At 47.3% G+C, this 24,321-nt stretch overlaps 1 protein-coding gene across 1 annotated transcript in view; it reads right to left on the bottom strand.

Annotated features, from left to right (window-relative positions):
• Positions 1–24,321, bottom strand: part of mthfd1l (methylenetetrahydrofolate dehydrogenase (NADP+ dependent) 1 like) — a 189,319-nt gene that overhangs the window by 95,247 nt on the left and 69,751 nt on the right. Inside the window, exons 15-19 of the mRNA XM_033026140.1 lie at positions 20,962–21,036; positions 17,494–17,596; positions 13,755–13,831; positions 6,757–6,897; positions 3,530–3,598 (exon numbers count right to left, since the gene is read on the bottom strand). Of these exons, the coding sequence (XP_032882031.1) occupies positions 3,530–3,598; positions 6,757–6,897; positions 13,755–13,831; positions 17,494–17,596; positions 20,962–21,036 (465 nt within the window). The remainder of the gene's footprint in view (positions 1–3,529; positions 3,599–6,756; positions 6,898–13,754; positions 13,832–17,493; positions 17,597–20,961; positions 21,037–24,321) is intronic.

The following is a 24,321-nucleotide window of genomic DNA, read 5'->3' as shown; positions in this document are numbered from 1 at the left end:
CAGCGTATGATGCTGCAGCTCCAGCGTTTCACCTTTCGGATTGTATACCGCAAGGGCAAGGACATGTTTGTGGCCGACACTTTGTCCCGCGCACCGCTGGCGTCCACTGCCCAACACCCGTACGAGTCGTCTGACCTGATGATATTGAACGTTAACATTGTGCCTTCCCAGCAGATGCGGTCCCTGGTCCAGCACACTGCCAAGGATCCTGCCCTGCAACAGCTTGCGGACGTCATCCGCCGTGGCTGGCCCGACCGCCGCTCGTCCCTGCCTGATGGCGCTGCGCCATACTTCCTCATCCGGGATGAACTTGTACTGCACGACGGCGTGGTGGTGAAGGGCCACAAGGTCGTGGTGCCTGCTGCGCTGCGGGACCACTACTTCCAGTCTGCCCACAGCGGCCATCCAGGGGCCGAAGCCACTCTGTCCCAGGCCCAAAGTCAGTTTTATTGGCCCGGCATGGCGCAAGACATCCGGGACAGAGTCTCCGCCTGTTCTACCTGCAACTGCCTCGCTCCCCACCAGCAACGCCAGCCGCTCCTGCAGCAGCCTGCCCCCGCCCTGCCGTGGATGTCGGTCGCCACTGACATTTTTAAGTGGCGCGGCAAACATTTCCTGGTCCTTGTGGACTCCTACTCCAGCTGGTTCGAGGTGGATCAGCTGCCCACCCTCACATCTGCTGCTGTCATCGGGAAGCTGCGCCGCCACTTTGCGACCTTTGGCTCTCCAGTTACTTTGCAGTCTGACAACGGCGGCCAGTTCTCCAGTGCGGAGTTCAGCGCCTTCGCTGCATCCTGGAACTTTCGCCACATCACCAGCAGCCCCGAGTACCCGCAGAGCAACGGCCTTGCTGAGCGCGCCGTCCGCAGTGCTAAGGAGTTGCTGGAGCATTGCAGACTTTCGCGGTCGGACTTTTACCTGGCCATCCTCAACCTCCGCAATATTTCCCGCGACCCTGCCCTGGGCTCGCCTGCTCAGCGGCTCATGTCCCGCACCACACGCCCTCCAATCCCTGTCTCCCAGCGATCTCTGCAGCCCGCGGTCCTCAGCCCTGCCACCGTCCAGGAGCGTTTTGCCCAGAAACAGGCCATTCAGAAGCGCTCCCACGACAAGTCCTGTCGTCCCCTTCCGCGTCTCTTCCCGAATCAGGTGGTCCGGATGCGGTCCCGCTCCGGCCACTACCGGCTAGCCGTGGTCGTCGGCTGTGCGGACTCTCCTCGGTCCTACCTCATTGACTACGAGGGTACCATCTACCGCCGCACCCGCCAGCATCTGCTCCTGGTTAACGAGCCCGCTCCACCCCCTGTTGCCCCTTTTGCCCCTCCGGTTCCTTCCTCTCTGCCCTCCACTCCTCACATGCCCAGGTCTCTGCCGTCTCAGCTCTGTGTGCCTAGTTCTCCCCCGGCTCCTCCCAGTCCGCCTTCTCCTTCCTCGCCCGCTCCCGTTTCTCCCGCTTCACCTCCCCGCTCTCCTCGTCCTCCCTCTCCCGCAAGCTCTCCTGCCCGTTCCCCTGTCCCCGCCCCGGTTCTCGTCCCTGCTCTTCCTGCGGAGGGAGGGGAGGGTGGGCTGCGCACCCGCTCCGGCCGGTTGGTCAAGCCGCCTGTACGTTACGGGGAGTTTGCGTGAATGTGTTAACTGTTTCTTGCCGGTGTACGCGCAGAGAGTGTTTCTAGCGTATGAGTCGTGGTCGCACTGTCACTGCCATAATACTTTGTTTCCGAGGGGAAGGATGTAGATCAGTGCATGCTCCTTTAACATAGTGACCTCACCATTACTAACCACTCCCCATTATCTTCAGTATAACTGTAGCCTCCCCACGTCCCTCTCGCTCTCTAGCTCCAGTGGCAGACCATGGACAGCTAGGGCACAGTGTGTGTTATATACCAGTGTCTGTAATAAAACATGTAGTGAAGACCACGCGTGTTTGGAAGTCATTACAGTCCAGAACTAGGGGTCACAGTTTAAGGATAAGAGGACCGAGATGAGAAAATCATTTTTTATACAGAGAGTGGTGAATCTGTGGAATTCTCTGCCACAGAAGGTAGTTGAGGCCAGTTCATTGGCTATATTTAAGAGGGAGTTAGATGTGGCCCTTGTGGCTAAAGGGATCAGGGGGTATGGAGAGAAGGCAGGGATGGGATACCGAGTTGGATTATCAGCCATGATCATATCGAACGGTGGTGCAGGCTCGAAGGGCCGAATGGCCTACTCGTGCACCTATTTTCTATGTTTCTATGTTATGACATCGGATGGAAGCTGCATACCAAATCTCGTTGCGCTTATGTGCAATGACAATAAAATATATTATTATTATTACCTCCACCGTTGGCTTCTGCCAAAGAATCTCAGAATGAGCGGGGTCTCAGCATGTTTGCCGCCGACAGTCCAGGTGACCCCAGGGACATATTGCCACTCGAAGGTGGAGAATTAGGAGTGACAGATATTCCAGGCAACAGGCACACAGTTCAGCACGATCATCAATTTCACATTGATTCTCATTGTCTGCAAACTGATTGCCGAGATCAAGCATAGACAAGGTGACCACTTCAATGAACACTTGTGCCCTGTCTTCCAGGATCATTTGGAGCTCCCATTTGCAATCCATTTTAACCCCCCTTCCATTATACTGCCTTGGTTGTCCTTGGCCTTCTCCATTGTCAGAATGAGGCCAAGATGCAAACTGGGTAAACGGCACGTCGTATTCCGTATGGGTAGTTTAAACCTCAATGATACAAACATTGAATTCTTCTATCAGGTAAATGAAACCTGGACGAGACTGGACGGCATTGTGGCGCAGCGGTAGAGTTGCTGCCTTACAGCGCCAGAGACCCTGGTTCGATCCTGACCAATGGTACTGTCTGTACGGAGTTTGTACGCTCTCTCTGTGTCCCTGTGTGCTTTCCGTGGGTGCACCGGTTTCCTCCCACACTTGAAAGACGTACAGGTTTGTAGGTTAACTTGCCTTCGAAAAAACTGTGAATTGTCCCTAGTGTGTAGGATAATGCTAGTATACGGAGATTGCTGGTCGGCGCGGACTCGGTGGTCCAAAGGACCTGTTTCCACACCGTATCTCTAAACTAAAACTGAACTAAGCTAAACCCACCAAACCTACTCCCTCCCCACCCCTTCTCCCCCTAGTCTGAAGAACGGCCTTGACCCACAACGTTGTCTGTCCATTCCCTTCCTGCCTGACCCACCAGGTTCCTCCAGCAGTTTGTTTTTGGCTCAATATTCCGGCATCTGCAATCTCGGTTGCCACAATTCCCACTTTACAATTAAAAGTAGTTCATTCACTATTAACGGCTGTGGTGTACTGGGTGTAGAAGACCTCAATCAATTAAAGTCTGTGATGAGCGGCATCCATGTAGACATCATACTCCTCCTCGAATATATGCGATTTTTCTCCGAGTTAATACCAAACGGCATCTGCAGAAATCTGTAGCGCCCGATCAATGCTACCTTCTTTTCTTTAAATAATTCAGGCTTATAGTTCAGTTGCAATGACATTTCAGTATTTGTATGTGCTTACCTCTAGTGTTTGCATCAATGTTGGCTTGATTGCATCTTTCATCAGCACCGCCAGCGCACCACTAACTCCCTGCATGAATCGAGAACAAGATTTTAGAATTGAGAACAACTTTAGAAAGTTATTCTAAAAATGAAGCTGTATTGAAAGTCATGTAATTCTCAAGAAGAAATGCATTGTCCAACTGAACAATTCCAGAGGATGCGATTTTCAAACCCATTCAAGTGAACAATGCATATTTAAACAAAGAATAGCAGGCGCTGGTTTATACCAAAGATGGACACAAAGTGACTCAGTGGGGCAGGCAGCATCTCTGGAGAAAAAGGATGGGTGACGTTTCGGGTCGGGACCCTTCTTCAGGCTGACATTTAGCACTGTTCCAGTGCAGCCTAGTGTAAATTCAACAAACAGCATCCCCTCTTCCAACAAAGCTTTCTCCAGCCCGCAACACCGAATTTAACAGCTTCAGGTAGCAGGACTTTCTCTTTTTTTTTTTGCCAGATACGGCTGTGGAGTCCGTCAATGGATATTTTTAAGGCGAAGATTGACTGATTCTTGATTAGTATGGGTGTCAGGGCCAGCATTTTGGGCCTATCTTTGGTGTAAAGCAGCATCTGCAGTTCCTTCCTGCACCGAAGAGCAAGCCTTTCTCTGCTTCAGAGTGGTCAGACTGGGAACTCAGATTCTGAATGTGTTATCACTCCTGTTCCAGCAGAAAGGTCATGATCCACACTAATACATAGATTGCTTTATGTAGCCAGCGTTAACTGGAGTTCAGATGTTTGACACAAAGGCGCTCAACTCAAAGTTGCTAATTTAGCATTATTGTTGGCAGTAAATTCAACTTTGCCTGCATATACTGGGGCAACTCAGAAGAGTCGATCTTTGCCTTTAAATAGCCAAGTAAATTAGATAACCATGACTGGAATTTCCGACGCAATAACAAGTCCTTGTTTTAATAGAAAACATTTAACTAACAGTGGCAAGACCTGAATTAGCAACATAACTGCGTGCTCGATTAAAAAGGGTAAATATTTAACTGGAACTCTTCCTGCTTCCTTTTAAAGTCATGAAATATGCAGCATTTCAATCCTATTTAACAGAAGAATTTAATGTCACTGCCGCACCACCATTGACCAGCATTTGATTAGATTCTCATTCAGTTCAAGATTTCAGTCGGTTAGAGTTTCACATGTTGAAGCCAGTTCTATGCATGTTGCCACGTGGCCAAAGGAATGACTTGAGAGAGGACAGTGGTGAACACAGGTGAAGCATTATGCCCCTGCCCCACTTAGGAAACCTGAACGGAAACCTCTGGAGACTTTGCGCCCCACCCAAGGTTTCCGTGCGGTTCCCGGAGGTTGCAGGTGGTTGCCGGAGGTTGCAGGTAGTGGAAGCAGGTAGGGAGACTGACAAAATCCTCCGGGAACCGCACAGAAACCTTGGGTGGGGCGCAAAGTCTCCAGAGGTTTCCGTTCAGGTTTCCTAAGTGGGACAGGGGCATAAAGGGCCTATCCCACATTCACGACCTAATTCACGACCACTGCCGAGTTTGCCCTTGACTCATACTCGCAGCATGGTCGTCACGATGTCTTAGGTAGGTCATAGCAGGCCGTGATGCTAGTCGTAGGTACTCGTGGCATCATGTAGGTCGGGGCGTTTTTCTAGCATTATGAAAAATGTCCACGAGTAAAAAAGGTTGCGAATTAGGTCGTGAAAGTGGGACAGGCCCTTTAGTCTTGAATGAGCAGGATGTTGGTTGCATTTGATAAGCAGGCAGAGTTGTTTACACACATCTGACAACAGTAACAGCTTGCGTTGATGCAAGGCCTAGAGTGCAATCATGGCATATTAGTGATTCACGGGACCTATTTAGAGAAAGGAAGCTGCAAAGAGATGTGAATCAATCAAGAAAACTTGCCCAAGAGCAAGGCTAAGCAGCATCAAACTTTTGAGATGGTTGAAATTCATAAGTTCGAGGAGCAGAATTAGGCCATTCGGCCCATCAAGTCTACTCCACCATCCAATCACGGCGGAGCTATCTCTCCCTCCTAACCCCATTCTCCTGCCTTCGCCCCATAACCCCCGACACCCTTACTAATCAAGAATCTGTCAATCTTCACCTTAAAAATATCCATTGACTTGGCCTCCACAGTTGTCTATGGCAATGAATTCCAGATTCACCATTCTCTGACTAAAGAAATGATGACTGATCCTGCTGGTGGTCGAGAAGAAGGGGTTAAGTTTGGTGTAGTTTAGAGATGCAACATGGAAGCAGGTGTTGCGGGGCAGTGGGTCCACACTGGCCATCGATCACCCATTCACACCAGCCCTACATTATCCCACTTACCCATCCACTCCAGACGCACTGGGGGACAATTTTACAGAGGCTAATTAACCTTCAAAGCCGCATGTCTTTGGGATGCGAGAGGAAACTAGAGCACCCAGAGGAAACCCACGTGGCCACAGGGAGAACGGGGTGCATGACAGAAGCCTCCCCGTGGCGATCCCTGGAAGCGATGCACTCTGTGACGAGTCGGGCGACAATTCTGTCAACATGTTGGACGACGACAGAAGCCAACAGCGAGCTACATCGCCTGACACACGAGTGGACGAACAGGGAGAACGTGCAAACGCCACACGAACAGCAGCAGAGGTCAGGATCGAACTAGGGTCTCATGTGCTGTGAGGCAGTGGTTCTGCCACCTGTGCCGCAGTGGCGCCTTGCACCGTGTAAGTTGCGGCCACATTTACGAACACGCTAAAAAAAAATAATTTTAATTAATTTTAATTTACTGGCAGTTCTGAAAAATTAAATTAAACCTGTATTCACGTCGGTCACTATTTAAAAAAAGGATAAACCTTGGCCTCTCTTTACTGCGCACGAACAGAGAAAGCAACGAGTCCAATTATAAAACACTATTTTATAGACTCTTCTCCTCACTCCCCCTCCCCACCCCAAAATACATGTTGAAAACATATCATTTACCTTGGGCAGGGCTCAGTGTTATTCCCTGGTATGTGTAGGATAGTGTTAAGGTGCGGGGATCGCTGGTCTGCGCGGACTCAGTTAGCCGAGGGGCCGGTTTCCGTGCTGTATCTCTAAACCAAACTAAACTTTCTGAAGACAATTAGTTTAATTTTGTACTCCTGGTAAATACTGGCCATCGTCAACATGACTTTAAAGGTTTCGATTTTCCACGTTAGTGGGAACGTAATTTGGAACCTACCAGATCTTCAGCTGTAACTGGTTGTTCTTTCCGGTCATTGGCCACCACTATCTTTCCGAGTCGCTTCTTCATGTCGGCCAGACTGTCCGTTAGGGCGAGGATCGCCATGATCTCGCTGGCAACAGCAATATCGAACTGAGCCTTGAGGGGTAAAGCACAAACGGACAACTTGAGACCACAGCGGATATGAAAAGATCCATGCTTTAAGGAGTTGCATCCCCTTTTTGATAAGAAGCTGTCTATGCCCACTAGGGTAAAGATAGCCACCTGGCCTTTGTGCTCTAGTTAGTGACCAAAGCTGGAATTAAGGTATAAACAAGAAACTGCAGATGGTGTTTTCCCAAGGAAAGACACAAAATACTGGAGCATCTCAGCGGATCAGGCAGCATCCCTGGAGAACGTGGATTGGTGACGTTTTGGGACGGGACACTTCTTCAGACCTCTTTAGATGACATTAACCAATGTTGAAGTTAAGTCCGACCTACGTCAATAGTGATGATGGGTTGTCTTACAAAGGCCTGATTTGCACCTTGTAGCCTGTTTTTCTTTGTCATTCTAGCTGAATACCATTAGTTCAAATTACTCGAGCATCAGTTCGATTTTAATACTGTAACAACTCTCACTATGGACACAGGTGAAGTCGTGAACATCAAAAGGTGCAGTGAGGTGAGCAGGCAGCAGCAGCAAAAACAAGGAAGGGCAAAATCATTCTATTTCCATGGATGTCCCACATTTGGGAATTTTCTTATACTTTTCCTTGTTATTAATTCCTTTACTAGAATCTGACACTGCAAACACTTCACTCTATAATCATGTCCTTTTCCCTCAAGGTGGTGGAACATCAGTGGACTTTAGACTTTAGGGATACAGCATGGAAACAGGCCCTTCGGCCCACCAAGTGTGTGCCTACCATCAACAACACCGTACGCTACTTCTAATCCACACACTAGGGATAGAAGCCAAATAACCTACAAACCTGTATGCTTTTGGAGTGTTGGAGGAAACTGAAGCACCCGAAGAAAACCCACACGGTCACAGGCAGAACGTCCAAACTCCACAGAGACAGCACCCGGATTTTAGGATGTACGTTTTCAATTGCGTAAGTTTTGGTTGTTTAAGTATTTCTACTGGCAGTAGATGCTTGGCCCATGTTCTCCCATCCTCCCCCCCCCCCCCCCACCACCACTTTCCTCCCTCCGGTTTCACAATCCGCTACTCTTCTACCTGTCTCACAACTTCTGCTCTTATCTCTGGCCCTTGTTCCAATCAGCTGCCTATCAAAAGAAGATAAGAGATCCTGCTCCAGTGCTTCACTGAGGGACCCACGATGTGGTCAACATTGATCCACCAAACCAAGATTCAAGATTCAATTTAATTGTCTTGGCTTGTACTCGCTAGAATTTAGAAGATTGAGGGGGGATCTTATAGAAACGTACAAAATTCTTAAGGGGTTGGACAGGCTAGATGCAGGAAGATTGTTCCCGATGTTGGGGAGGTGCTGAACAAGGGGTCACAGTTTAAGGATAAGGGGGAAATCTTTTAGGACCGAGATGAGAAAAACATTTTTCACACAGAGAGTGGTGAATCTCTGGAATTCTCTGCCACAGAAGGTAGTTGAGGCCAGTTCATTGGCTATATTTAAGAGGGGGTTAGATGTGGCCCTTGTGGCTAAAGGGATCAGGGGGTATGGAGAGAAGGCAGGTACAGGATACTGAGTTGGATGATCAGCCATGATCATATTGAATGGCTGTGCAGGCTCGAAGGGCCGAATGGCCTACTCCTGCACCTAATTTCTATGTTTCTATGTTTCTATGTCACATGTACCAATTAAGGTACAGTGAAATTTGAGTTACCATACAGCCATACTAAGTAAAAAGCAACTCCTCCTCCCATTCCGAATCCGACCTTTCTGCCCTGGGCCTCCTCCATGGCCAGAGTGAGTCCCACCGCAAATTGAAGGAGCAGCACCTCATATTTCGCTTGGGTAGTTTACACCCCACATTAATGGGCTGACATAAATGATTATTGATAAGCAGTAAACACAACTCGTGCCTGGCCAAATACATAGCAAGGAAAAAAAGGCTATAAAGCAAGTGGTTCTCACACTACCAAGACAATGGTGATAGGGCTGAAGACAGCTCAGAAGGAAGTGCACTACAGTTATAAACATCAAATAAATCAGTTCTCCTCAGGCAGGTCTCGTTCAGTGAAAGATCCCATTCCTGTCCACTGCCTCCACATTCTAAACCACCATCACCAAATTGCAAAACACAGGAAGTATCTACTTGGCCCAGAGCCCAGCAGCCTTGCTCTTTCCTCAAAGTACTCGACTTCTCTGCCTTTATTTCATTTCCTTCCTGGAAGCTACGTTTGCATCCGCTTCCACAATATGAGGCAATTCTCATGTCCACATTGGGGGGGGGGGGGGGGGGGGGGGGGGGGGGGGGATGGTGTTCTTTCCCAAGACTGACAAAGACGTGAGGAGTGAAGTGCAGCTCAGCTGTGAGAAAAGAAGATTGTACTGTGGGAGGAGACGGGCAATAGGCTTGGGATTCACGCAGAGCAAAATGCACAAAGCAGCAGCCAAAAGGAGCCACTCCACATCCTGGGGAAAGGAGTACATGACATGGAGTGATAACCTTCAATTAGACAATGACATTGGAGGGAGATGCATGCAAATCAACTGTGCAGATGACGACAAATTGTGCACCACAGTGAAACAGTCGCGGGGAATTTCATCAAAGAGACAAGTTCAGGAGAAAAGCCAAGGGACACCTGTCATGATGAGTCACGCAAATACAGACAGGCCGCTGGACAAAGGGTGGGTGGGGGGAAAGGAGGCAAAACTACTCAGCAAGCAAAAGGGCGGCAAGGTGGTGCAGCGGTAGAGTTGCTGCTTTACAATGCCAGGCTTCCGGGTTCGATCCTGACTATGGATGCTGTCTGTACCGAATTTGTACATTCTCCCTGTGACCGCGTGGGTTTTCTCCGGGTGCTCCGGTTATCTCCCACATTCCAAAGACGTACCAAAGGTTTGCAGGTTAATGAACATGTGCGGGGTGATCGCTGGTCAGCGCGGACTCGGTGGGTCAGAGGACCTGTTTCTGCACTGTATCTCTAAACTAAACTAAACCAGAAAAGGCTGTTCAAGTTCACTCTAGCATACAGGTGGATCGTGGCTGGGCCTTGGTTTAAGTTTCATCCACCATGGTCCTACATCCTGACATATCTCAGAAAACTCCAATCATCTCAGTTTTTGAACTTTTCAGCTCGTTGGGAGCTTTTTGTGGTGTGAATGTGCCTAAATTTTCATTACCCATCCCAACATTACATCTAAAAACGGATGAGGATTTGTTTACGGTTGTGGTTTTGTTCGAACAGTCCGTTACAAGGGTGTGAGGAGTCTTTATGGATGCTGACGGCTTTCCTGAGGCACCGTGTGTGGTAGATGCCCTCCAAGGCTGGTAGCTGTGTCCCAATAATCTTCTGCGCTCTGTGGACAACACGCTGAAGAGCACTCCTCTCCGCCTCCGTGCAGCTGAGATACCACATAGAGATGCCATACGTTAATATGCTCTCTGTGGTGCAGCGGTAGAAGCTTGTCAGCAACTGTTGGGGCAGACCAGTCTTTTTTAATGTCCTCAGGAAAACAGTCGTTGCTGTGCCTTCTTGACCAGCGCAGCGGTGTTGGTGGACCATGTGAGGTCCTCTGAAATGTGAGTGCCCAGAAACTTAAAGCTGGACACTCTCTCCACACTGTCCCCGTAGATGGAGATTGGGGCATATTCTCCATTATGTGATCTCCTGAAGTCAATAATCAGCTCCTTGGTCTTCCTTTAAAGTTCTCGCCCGTCGCCCAATGTGCACAGCCATTTTGCCTGTGCAGGTTTTTGGAAGTTAGACATTCCTACCTCCTTGCTTCTCATAGCCCTGCGAATGATTTCCTCACGAGACTCCTTTGAATGTCTTCCCACTGATCTACTTCTTCACGATAAACTTCAACTTGGAGCCACTTGGGGGCAATAATCATAAGCATATTATTCTACAACGGCTGCCAATTTTCTTTTGTGTGCACAAAGTTTTTTATTATAGCTTTCAACGATTGAGTCACTCTCTGCACCCTCTCTCACAGAAACTCCAGTGGTGTACATCTTACAATTACAATGAGTTCAGCCCTGGCTGCAGGAATAGTGGGTGGTACGCAGTGATAAACCAGGCACGCAGCCACAGGTAATGAACAAAACACCATCTGCCGATACCTCCCCATGGACTACGGACAAGTGCATTCACAGAACAGGCAGCAGAATCTCATGTTTCAAACATGCAAGCACTATTACAGAAAATGGCTTCCTGCAAAAACAGCTGGGGAAATATGTGGTGACATTTCAGAACGAGAGGACAAAAAGTAATGGGCCCTATTCAGCCCAACTCGTCCATTTTGATTGCGGTGCCCATCCATGCCAATCCTATCTGCCTGCATTAGCGCCATACTCCTCTATGCCTTTCCTATCCAAGTACCTGTCCAAATGCCACTTAAAGGCTGTAATTGTACCTGCCTCCACCACCACCTCTCTGACAGCTCATTCCACATATTCACCGACATCTGTGTGAAAAACTCCTCAGATCTCCTTTAAAATTCTACTCTGTCATCGAAAACCTTTGTCCTCTTACACTAGACTCCCATACCCTGGGAAAAAGACTATCTATTCTCTAGATGGGGGGGAATCCTGCTTCCAAGATGGTGCCCAACCCCGGCGACATTTGCATGCTAGTCACAGAAGCAGATCTACAATCTCATATTACAACCGCTCCACACTCTTAAATCTCTATTCTGACAGCAACGTTTCTTACTTTAACTATGATCTTCTTAAACTCCTCTCAGATCATTGCTGACCCTCGGATATTCCTTGATCATACTTTGCTGGCTTTACCTTGCACTAAACGTTATTCCCTTATCGTGTATCTATGCACTGTGAATGGCTAGATTGTAATCATGTTTTGTCTTTCTGCTGACTGGTTAGCACGCAACAACAGCTTTTCACTCTCGGTACACGTGACAATAAACTAAACTAATTTATAACTTTCCATAAGGTCACATATCGAGGTCCTATGTCGAGCTGAGAATAAATCCAGCATGTTCAATCTGTCCTTACAACTACAGTGCAATTCCACACAACATCCTGGTGAATCTCTTCTGCACACGCTCAATTTGTTTTCCATCATACATGCTAGAAAATTAGCTATTTAATTCAGAACAATAACTCTGGGATTTTCTAGATTTTTGGATAAGTTTAGGTCATTTTCTTTGGGATAGAGGCTGCTGAGGGGAGATTTAATTGGGGTGCATGACATGAGAGGTTTAGACAGTTGCAAGGTCAAGAACGAGTGGACATGGATCCTAAAGTAATTGGTAGAAGATTGAGGTAAGTTAAGGAAAATGTATTTTCATCAGAGGGTTTATAAACTCACAGTTTGCAAAAGGTAATTCAGGCAAAAATACTCATCATATCTTAAAAATGATTGGTCATGCATTTGAAGGGTTATGAAAAAATAACTGGAAGATAGAAATTGACTTAAAAGCTGTTTCTAACTGGCATGGACATAAGCCATGTGGTTTTCTATCATAGATTTGCCATGTCCTACCATTGCAGTTACTCACCTGAGCAACTCAGGCAGCACCGTTCAAACCTGCGATTTCTCCCACTCTGGACAAGGCCAGCAGGTACATAGAAGCACCGCCCTCTTCCAGGTTTACTCTGATCTAAGAGTCAGTCCATCCTAGGACATCCAAGGTGTCCTCTTTCTTTAGTAAACATGGTTTCCCCACTGCAGTCATAGATGGGTCCATCACCCACATCTCCCCTGTGCCCCCTAGTTCTGTTCGCCTTCCCCCTCCCACAGGCGGAACAAGGACAGAATTCCCTTGGTCCTCACCTTTCACCCACCATCCTCCGCATCCAACATATCATCCTCTGACATTTCCGTTACCCTGAACGTGATCCCACCAGTAGTCACATTTTCCCATCTCTGCCGCTTTTCCACTTTCCGCAGAAACTGCTCCCTCTGCTACTTTCCACCCCGGTACTTTCCCCAGCAACTGCAGGAGATGTAACACTTGACCCTATACCTCCCTCTAAGGATCCCAGCAGTCCTTCCAGATGAGACAGAGGAACATGTGCACCTCCTCTAACTTCATCTACTGCATCTGGTGTTCCCGATGTGGCCCTCTATAAATCAGCAAGACAAAGAATAAACAAAACAACAGTTTCTCTGAACACTTGAACGCCAAGGCCTACAGGGTCTCCTGACTGCTAATCATTTTAATACCCCTCCCCATTCCCATATGGACCTCCCTGTCCTAGTCCTCCTCCATTGCCAGTGAGGCCAAACCTAAACTGGAGGAACAGTGCTTCATATTCCGCTTGAGTAGCTTACAACCAAATGTTATGAACATTGAATTTCTCCAATTTTTGGTAACCTCTAATCTCTGGTCTTTGTTCTAACCATCTGTCTATCTAAATCCTCTTGGCCTGTGTTAACCTATTTCCTGTGTTGTCCTGTCTATCCGCTATTCCAGCTCTCCCCTCCATCTTACAATCGATCTGAAGAGGGTTGTGGCGTAAAATGGCATCTATCCATGTTTTCCTTAGAAATGCTGCCTGACCTGCTGAGTTACTCCAGCACTGTGTGTCCAAAAGTCAATCCTTAATGGTCACCAGGACGGAGAATAAACCCACTCTATTCAATCCCTCCTTACAAACCCTCCCAAACAGCATTGCTGCAGTTTCTACAGACTTGGCACTGACACTGTTGGCAAATGAACAGTTTCTGTGCTGACAGTTCTATGACTCGGACTCACATAAGGAGGCGGCTCATCACCACCTTCAAGGATATATTGGGCCAAGAAATAAGCCCGTATCCTGCTGGCAATACTATCATGCACAGAAGTAACACTCATCACCGTTATCCACCTTGTTGCCATTTCAAATAGTCCATACCTCTCTCATAAATCCTTTCTCTGTGTTAGATTGCCCAATCGTTATTTTACGCAAGAAACGATCATTTGTATCGACCACTGAAAAACAAAATGAAAATAAATACAATTTAATTTTATATATAGACAGGAGATAGAGAGCAACAGAATTCCACACCAGTGTCAAATATTGCACAGTAATGTTTTCTCTTTAACCAATGTGGTATGTTTTAGACTCAAATCACGTTCACTGTCTGAAGAAAGGTCACGAACTGAAACGTCACCCATTCCTTCTCTCCAGAGATGCTGCTTGTCCCACTGAGTTACTCCAGCATTTTGTGTCTACCTTTGATTTCAACCGGCATCTGCAGTTCTTTCCTTCACTGCCAGTGAGATTGTGCTCTGGGTCTTATACGTTTTCCGGTGGGCGGCGCGACTCACGTCGCAGCGGCCTCTGCAGTCCGTCTGTCTTTTTATTATTTTTTGTCTCGTTTGAATGTAGTTTTTATTATTTTTTTTTGTGTATGGGTGTGGGTATGTGTGTGGGGGGCGGGGGAAACTTTAAAAAATCTATCCCCTGCACGGAGAACCCAACCTTTTCTCTGTCGGGTCTCCGTTGTCGTTGGGGCCTAGCACCGTGGAGCGGCCTCTAGCAGGAACGACCTGGGGCTCCAGTCACGGAGCTGCGGACCTACTCACCATCATGGAGCTGGCAGAGTTCGGAGCGGGAGGAGCGGTGGTGGGGCGCTGCTGCGACCCGACCCCAGGGATTCGGAGGCTTACCGCAGGTCTGGCAGACAGGAACACCGGGAGCCCGCGGGTCCCTGCTGGGAGACCGCTTTTCGGGGCTTCCGCAACGGCAACTTCACCCGCCCGAGTTGCGGGGTTGAAGAGTACCTGGAGCGGGGCCTTACATCACCGCTTGGAATGGCTGCGGGACTTTGCTAGCGCCCGCCGGGGGCTCCAACAACAAGACCCGGAGCGTGGCCTTGCATCACCCGGCGCGGCGTAAATGGCCGCGGGACAATTACCATCGCCCGCCGGGGGCTTTGACTTTGACATCGGGAGGGGAATGGGAAGTGCAGGGGAGAGATAAGTTTTTGCCTTCCATCACAGCGAGGAGGAGATGCGCTGTGATGGATGTTTGTGTAAATTGTGTTGTGTCTTGGTTCTTTTTTGTGTGTATGACTGCAGAAACAATGGGGTTCAAATGACAAATAAATTGTATTGTATTGTATTGTATTGTATTATACCTCAACCCTTCACAAGTGCTGGTGAGAAACCAGTCATTTGTCTGATCTTTGCCCGTCCCAAACCTTTTATTTGCTTAGTAAAGGAGTCACTGCAACGAGTATTGCACTGGCCAGCTTGCTCACGTATCTGCACTGCAGTGGATTAAATTGATTGGTGAAGCAGCTGCCCTCAATCTGCTAATCACAGTCAGAGTTTTCTGTCGCCAGACATTTTAATTCACCGCTGAGCCTCCTGCACTGTTACAACACAGCCCATTGCAAACCCAAGTAAAACACCTTTATTTGACTGGTCAGATTCCAACCTGCAGGACTCAATGTTGAATTATTTTGATACAACTTCTGATAACTTGTTTCTCTCTTTTTTGCCCCTCGTTCTTTTTTCCTTCCATTTGTATATTCTGGCCTGCTAAACATGTGTTTATAGAATCTTATCTCACAGAATCTTATTGATCTTATAGAAACTTACAACATTCTTAAGGGGTTGGACAGGCTAGATGCATGAAGATTGTTCCCGATGTTGGGGAAGTCCAGAACAAGGGGTCACAGTTTAAGGATAAGGGGGAAGTCTTTTAGGACCGAGATGAGAAAAACATTTTTCACACAGAGAGTGGCGAATCTCTGGAATTCTCTGCCACAGAAGGTAGTTGAGGCTAGTACATTGGCTATATTTAAGAGGGAGTTAGATGTGGCCCTTGTGGCTAAGGGGATCAGGGGGTATGGAGAGAAGGCAGGTACGGGATACTGAGTGGGATGATCAGCCATGATCATATTGAATGGCGGTGCAGGCTCGAAGGGCTGAATAGCCTACTCCTGCACATAATTTCTATGTTTCTATGTGTACACATCACCCGCACTTCACCACATTAGCAACACATGACACAGACAAAAGAGCCTGACTGTCCATCTAAGGGCTATAATAAACAACCTTCCACAGCGCATTCATTCCCTTAGTTCCATCCACCGTCCTTCCCTCCAACTTGCTTGCTCTTTTCCTCAGTTCTAATGAAGTGTCTGCAACCTGAAACGTTAACCATTCCTCTTTCCACAAATGCTGCTTGACCTGCAGTGTATTTCCAGCACTCACGTTTTGAACACGAAACAAAGTGCTGGAGGAATTCAGCCCATCAGACAGCATCACTAGAAAAATGGACTGACGAGATCATGGATCTCTGACCCGTCTCGTGCTTCCAGCACGGGAACATTATTTTTAATTCATTTCTTGATCACCTACAAGGGTCCTGACTCAAAACATCACATGTCCATTCCCTCCACAGATGCTGCCTGACCCGCCGAGATACTCCAGCACTTTGTGTTTTGCTCCAGATTCCAGCATCTGCTGTTCCTCGCGTCTCTACCAGCTTCGGTAGGGGGCGCTGCTCTGGCAGCAGCCATGTCAAGCAGCTCGTCAGTTTTTCAACTTTTTTAAAACATTTTTTAGTATGTTTTAAAGTCAGTATTTAATGTTTCTTTGTGTGTTTTATGTGGGGGGTGGTGTGGGGGGGTAAGGGGGGAACCGCTTTGGTCACCTCCTCCACGGAGAGGCGAGTTTTTCCAGGTCGCCTCCCCCGTGGCCTAACATCAAGGTTCGACGCGGCCTTTCCCGGAGACGCGCCCGGGGCTTCAGCGGCGGGCGCAGCGTGGACTCTCGGCGTGGAGCGGGTGAGCCCTCGCTGGAGGGGAGCGCTCCGTTTCGCTGGCCCGGGGCAGCCGGCAGCCTGAAGTCGCAGCCTGAAGCCGCGGTCTGCAGAGCTCCAGCTGGTGCGGCGTCTACAGCCCGGCATCCCTCGTGGGGGACCCGGGGGAAGAAGAAGCCATCACTGCCGGCCCGCGGCCAACTTCTACCGCGGGTCCGGCATGGACTTACCATCACCCCTGGAGGGGAGCTTCGACCGCCGGCCCTGCTGTCTACGGTGCTTCTGGCTGCGGCGGGGACTTTAAATCTTGACCGCCGGTCTGCGGCCTACAACAACTTAAAGCCGCGGTCTCCGGTGAGGAAGAGCCGATCCTGGACTGACTCTGGACTCTGGTCCTGACCACGGGGGGGGAAATGGAGGAGGACTGGCCAAATTTTGTGCCTTCCACCACAGTGATGAATGCTGTGGTGGATGTTTGTGTTACAGTTTTATTGTGGTTGTGTGTTCTTTATTATTGTATCGCTGCAGACAACCCAAATTTCCACCAGCCTGGCTGTGTGGCAATAAATTATATCTATCTATCTATCTATCTATCTATCTTTTGACAAATTGGCTGCTCTGTACCCTACTTAAGGTGACCACACACCTAAAAGTAATTCAGTGGCCATATCGTTCTTTCAGACATCATGTCGAATTTGCACAAGAACGGGGAGTCACTGATGGCACGTGGTCACATAGATTTGGTTAAACGGCTCCTTTTAAAAAGTTTTAAACTGTACCTCAATACACGTGACAATAAACTCAACTCTTTACACTTAAATTAGATATCAATGCTAAAATTTCTGCCGTTTTATTTTAGTTTAAGACCACCACTCACCTCGTTGCCAGGTAATTGTAGATGGATCAATATCCAAGCGGACAAACTTGCTGATCTCCGCTGGTGTCAGTGAGTGGGGTTCCTTCGCCTCGATCCCCAGCCGCTGTGTCAAAAAAAAAACACAAAGTTGTAACAGGTTGAGTGCAGGGGATCTAAACATTGGGATTCACATGAGACCACAGATGTGTCACAACACCCTGCATCAGCACACTTAATACCAGCCTTCCAGCTTTACTCTTTTAGAAAGGAGGTGAGGAGGAACTTCTTTAGTCAGAGGGTAATTAATCTATGGAACTCATTGCCACAGAGGGCTGTGGAGGCCAAGTCAGTAGATATTTTTAAGGTAGACCAATTCTTGATTCGAATGGGTGTCAAGGGTTATGGGGAGAAGGCAGGAAAATGGGACTAGGAGACAGACGATGGGCCTAATGGCCTAATACTACTCCCATAGCCTGTGAACGTGAACTTGATGACAGATAAAGCCGATGCAACTATCATCGCCCCATTGATTTAAGGGGGCAAATGGGAAGAGCCTAGATGGGGCATCTAGGTCGGCATGGACCAGTTGGGCCAATGGGTCTGTTTCCACGCTGTATGACTTTATGACACTGCATATAAGAGTTTAGATAACCTCTCTTATTTTCCTTCATTTCACTGCTACTTTTATTAACAGCAGTCCGATAAGTTGAAAAAGATTTTCCGGCTATTTCAAATGCTTATCGTTGAAAGATATTTCTAAACAGTGAAATGATGTCCCACTGCACAAGCTGTCAGAAGGCTACTCGTGGATGTGACAGTGAGGTGCCAGCTGGTTGGGAATTATCCAGTCCATTGTGCCTTTTGCCCTGATCACCCATTACCCACACCAAGGCCAGCCACACAAGAGAACACAAATAAACTTAGTTTGAGCCTCCCTCTCTTCCACACCAGTAACTTCCCAAAACTATAGTTTTTGCCTCTGGTCTTGAATTCTAAGATAAAAGAACAACTTCTAAAAAGCTATGAAGTTCAAAGCAGATGACCCAATGAAAGACAGGCACCATCTTTTTGTTCACGAGTTAGCACTGCTAAAGGGAACTTATGGCAAACAGATGGCTCTTTGTTTACTGCTATTTGGGTTTAGAAACACTCATCATAACCTACAGTAAAATCAATGGACATCCTGTTACAATTTGCCACTAATAGTCTGTTAACTTTTGGTATTCATTTATAATTTACAATGTGTACAAAGATACAGTGAAAAGAGGGGAGGCTGGTTTGTGTGATTGTCTGGACTGCATCCACGACTCTGCAATTTCTTGCGGTCGTGGGCAGAGCTGTTGCCAAACCAAGTTGTAATGCATCCTGACGGGATGTTTTCTATTGTGCATCTGTAGAAATTGGTAAGATTCATTGGAAACATGCTGAATTTCATTAGTCTGATGACATATAGGCGTTAGGAAGCATTCCTGGCCATGCTGTCAATGTGGTTTGCTTTGACAGAACTATTATATAACTCCAGCATGGTACAATGCCAATCCACGAGGTTCCAATAGTTTGGGCAAACGTAGTGGCAAATTATCGGACAACTGTCTCATTTGAAAAACGTCCTACATTGCCAGATAGAAGCATTTGGTGGTCGGTGGAGGCGCTGCGAGGCAGCTGCTCTGCCAGCAGCGTGTTAGTCAATTCGACCTTTTTTGGATTTTTTTTAGTATGTCCAAATGTTTGTATTACTGTCTCTCGGTGTGCCGTGTGGGGGGTGGTGAGGGGGGGGGTAAGGGGGGAACCACTTTCGGTCGCCTCCTCCACGGAGAGGCGACTTTTTCCATGCCTAACACTAAGGATTGGTGCAGCCTTTCCCGGAGTCGGGCCTGGAGCTTCTGCAGCGGGCGCAGCTTGAACTTTTTCATCGCGGAGCCCTCACCAGGGGTCGCCAGAAGGGAGTGCTCCGATCGCTGGCCAGCGGCAGCCTGTGGTCTGCGGAGATTCCAGCTGACGCGGCGTCCGGAGCCTGGGATCCCTTGTTGGGGACCCCAGAGGAGAAGAGCTCCGACCGCCGGCCTGCAGCCTACAACAGCTTGAATCTTCTAGCCGCGGGTGCAGAGGGGACTTACTTAGTTACCATCCGGAGTGGGATCCCTCGCCGGGAATCCCTGGAGAAGAGCTCCGCCCGCCAGCCTGCGGCCTACGTCATCTTCAAGCCGCGGTCTCCGTTAGGGAAGCACCGATTCGGGACTTATCTTGCCTGTACATCTGGCCGCCCGCAGCGGTGACTGTAGAGTTTTATGGTCCCGACCACGGGGGAAAATGGAGGAGGACTGACTGAACTTTGTGCCTTCCACCACAGTGATGAATGCTGTGGTGGATGTTTTTGTGTTAAATTTTTATTGTGTATTGTGTGGGTTTTTTTATTGTACCGCTGCTGGCAAGCTCATTTCACTGCACTTCATTGTGTATGTGACAAATAAATCTGACTATTGACTATATCCCCCCAGCCAAATGGATTCCTGATAAACCATAAATTGTTAAAAGCTACCAGTAGAATGAATGGCAGATGTATTCTTCACATTTTGAGCGCATGTCATCAGTAATTCAATTTGTACAACTCATTGATTGGTGGGCATTTTCAATCAGGAGAGGGAGATCAAGAGTATACTGACCTACGGCATCACTTCCTGGTTTGGGAGCTGCAAGGCTTATGAACAAAAACAACTTAACAGGATAGTGAAGACAGCCAGTAGGATCATTGGTGCTCCACTCCCTTTCCTGTTGGAGATCTATCAGAAGCGAAGCATCCACAGAGCGTCTGCATTATTAAGGACCCCTATCATCCATCACACCACATTTTCTCCATTTTGCCATCTGGGAAGAGGTACAGGAGCATCAGCTGCAAAACCAGCAGGATGCTACACAACTTCTTCCCACAGGCAATAAGACTGGTTAACGGACTGTGTCCCCCCCCCCCATATATCATACACCAACACATCTAACCTCGCCCATACTTTGACAGCTAGGCACCTGTCAAAGCAAAGCCACTGTTCGATCTGAATGTCTGTTTTTAGTTCAATTTTTAGGCCTATTTTAGATATGTTAATTTTAATTTTTAAAGCTATATGTATTTATTCTGTTTTTATTAACTGCACTGACGGGAACTGATTGACAAACAATTTTTTTGTTTCTTCTGTGTATGTAAGTACTCAGTTAAAATAACATTAAAGTAAATACTGAATACTGAGATACGTGGAGTTTAGTTCAGATTTGTTTATTGTCACGTGGACTGAGGTACAGTGAAAAGCTTTAGTTGCGTGCTAACCAGTCAGCGGAAAGACAATATATGGTTACACTTGAACTATTCGCAGTGTACAGATACACGAGGGAATAAAGTTTAGTGTTAAATAAAGCCAGCAAAATCCGATCAAAGAACGAGACAGAGAGACTTGGGATAAAAACACAGGATATTAATACAATTAAACACATTTTACTCACTGCTAGTCGTGCAAGCTGGATGGCAGAGAAGTGTCGCTCTCCATTCACAATAGGCATCAAACGATTATAGAGTGCCTAGAAAAGTGAACCATAACACCATCAAAACAAATCCACACTCATCTCTAAAGGAGGGGAAGCCCCCCCATGTTGTGACCCATATCACTTGGACCTGCGCTGCTGCCAGTTTTTAAATATCACAAAATAAAATCAATTGGTACAAAATAATTACCATTATATTGAAAAGTATCAAGCCCGACATGACTTCAGTGAGCTATGAGGGTTATAGAGCCAGTGAGGCCTCTCTGAAATGTAGACCTTGCTTTTGTGTAGGCACAGGGACAACTAATTTGCACAGGAAGCCATTACAGCACCTGTTTTTGTTACACAGTTTGAGGGATAAATGTGCTAAATATCTGCTCACATTTTCTTTGCATAATCTCAGGTGCAATCATGTGGTATTAGTGGGTGGGCGCAGCTGGCAAGTACAATATCGATTGCCCCTCACGATTGCCCCTCAGAATTACGTGGCTCACTCAACCATTTAAGAGTTATCTCCCTTGGAGTCATGTATTAGCCAGACCAGGAGAGGCATCCAACCTTATCCCTCCCCCTCAAGGTCATTAAAGAACTAGATGGAATTTTTAAAACTGTGCAATTACCAGGTAGTTTCTTTATCATCAACAAGTTTTTTTTTCAAATTGCAGAATTATTACATTACTTGAATTTAAATTCTCCAAGTAGCACACTGGGATTCAAATTAATAAGAGACACCTCTGAATATTAGTTCAATAATAAACATGATGTTACTATTTATCCAACAGGATTGAAAGGTCTCAATTTAAGGTCTACATCTAAGAGAAAGCACCCTCTATGGTAATGTTTCTGTGGTACTGCACTAATCTTGTCAGCCTGAGACTCAACCCAATCTTTAGTTTAGTTCAGAGATACAGCGCGGAAACAGGCCCTTCGGCCCACCATGTTTGCGCCGACCAGTGATCAGCGCACACTAACACTATCCTACACATACTAGGGACAATTTACTGAAGCCAATTAACCTGCAAATCTGTCCGTCTTTGGAGTGTGGAAGGAATCCGGAGAATACCCACGCAGGTCACGGGGAGAATGTACAAACTCCAGACAGACAGCACCAGTAGTTAGGATTGATCCCGGGTCTCTGGCGCTATAAGGCAGCAACTCTCCCGCTACGCCACCCCGTGCCGCCCACAAAATAGATCCTAGGGAGTGCTAGCCTTGTTAACCCATACAATCCCCTGGCTCAAACTTAGAGCAAGTTACCAGAGAGAAAATCTAGTAAAAGGCCAATCTTGTGGCAGTTTGAGCACCATCAGGTCCAATTACTTGAAGATGCTGGGAATTTAATTCAGAGGGTCTGACTGGGACTTGCATCAATAACTGGGTGGATCGTATGGCAGATGTGGCTGGTCAGCCTGGGAAGGCAGTCCATCTAGGAGAGGGAAAACTCTGATTTAAAACCTCCACTGCCTGTTGGTTTAGAGTCCTTGTAGTAATAAAGACCTCACACCTTGTCAGGTTATACACTGCTTATTTAGAATAAACAACTACAAGCTCTCACTTGAGAGTTAACTTCATACTGCGGAGTGCAGTAGACTGCGACGCTAATAAGCTAGTGGGCGTAACTTCAAAAGCATGACTCATAACACGAGCCACTAATCTACATCCTTCTTAAATAATCAATAACAATGTATACCCATAACTAAACAAAGGAAAAATCACAACCGATGACAGACGTATGTAAAGTCAAACATAGTCCGAATACTTCACGACCGGCCTGCTAACACGACCGGCACGTGTACGATAGAGGCCATCTCCATCTGCCATATGATCCACCCACTAATCTACGCTGCCTTGTGGCCATATCCAGTCATGGAAAAGGCTCCAGGAGTAAACCTCAAGAAAATCCGGAGTCGGAGCCCTTAAGGCAGTTCATCGTTGTCTACAACCTCGCTCTGGCAGCTCCTGCGACGGCGCTGGTGCCAAACTGTAACGGCCCTGCTGTTCCTTTGGATCGATCAGCGACGTGGAGAGGGGGGACGTGCTGCATGGGCAACAGTCTGTCCTCCATATGACATTGCCCAGGCTTGCATCCGACCAGGATGCATTTCCCATGGTCAGTCATGACCGAGGGGGGGCCTAGTACATATGGCTAAAGTACAAAGAATCTGAGATTGTGGGTGTAGAGTTGCTTTTCTACTGCAGGAGACAACCTGGTAGTGAGGTGTGGTACACAGTGAAGGGATTAGTCGGGCAGTGGAGATGGTGGTTCCTGTTAGATACAAGGAACTGCAGATGCTGGTTTACAAAAAAACTCAAAGCACGGCAGGTAATAGGTTCATTTCGGTGAGGGGGGAGGGTTAATAGCAAGATGGTGGACAAACTATGTCAGAGATAAAAAGACAGGAGTGAAACAAAAACATAGAAGCGTTGTGAATTGTGAAGCCAGAGGAAGGAATGCAGGTAGAAGTGGAGAGGTAGGGGAGAAATAGGCGCTAGTCCAGGTGGGGCCCAGGAAGGAGTGGTTTTGGGGGAAGAAGGGAGGGAGGGTTTTGCAGTTCCTGTTGGCCGGATTGCCAAGCAGACCGTGTCTGCAATGGACATTAAGATTTTGCTCAGCTGGTAACAGGAGTACTCTCGTGGTCAGATCTTTCATGCACAGCCAGAGTTTCCACACTACAGCACTCTGCCCTTGAGGTGGCTAAGTTGCAGGTGCGACCACTGTTGATCTCCCTACGGAACGTGCATTTACCTGGAAGGTCTGGAAGGAGATGTGGTGGTATTGTTTAATGTTCTCAAGGGAGGGACACCTGGATAAATGTCAACTGCTCCTTAAGAAGAATAACTTAAGAACAACTTGCAAATCTTCCAATGCAAACCATCCACTGGATGTCGCACACAGGAAGATCCCAATGTTCAAGGGAGAGAGACAAGAGTGTTTTATTGTCATATGTCCCAGAACAATGAAATTCTTACTTGCAGCAGCACAACAGAATATATAAACATAATACATTGTAAACAATAATAAACGAGAGAAAAAAAAGTTCAGTGTGTATGTGTATATATACACACACACACACACACACACATATATACACACACACACACACGTGTGTGTGTGCGTGTCTCATATATAGATATATAGATTATATATATATAGTCCAGGACTACGAACTACTGACACACTAGGTTGGTACAGTCACCACAAGGTATCGAGAAAAGCCACAGTTTAAAGCCCTTTCACTGTCAGTGAGATTGGAAATCGTGTTTAAAAAACCTTAAAAAAAATTAGTGTTTCGTTCATGGATTACATAAAGAAAAACTCAG

Source organism: Amblyraja radiata, chromosome 8 (assembly GCF_010909765.2).
Source record: "Amblyraja radiata isolate CabotCenter1 chromosome 8, sAmbRad1.1.pri, whole genome shotgun sequence".
Taxonomy (NCBI): Eukaryota; Metazoa; Chordata; class Chondrichthyes; order Rajiformes; family Rajidae; genus Amblyraja; species Amblyraja radiata.
Note: the sequence above shows the minus strand (reverse complement) of the source record. Positions and strands in the feature narration are given on the sequence as shown.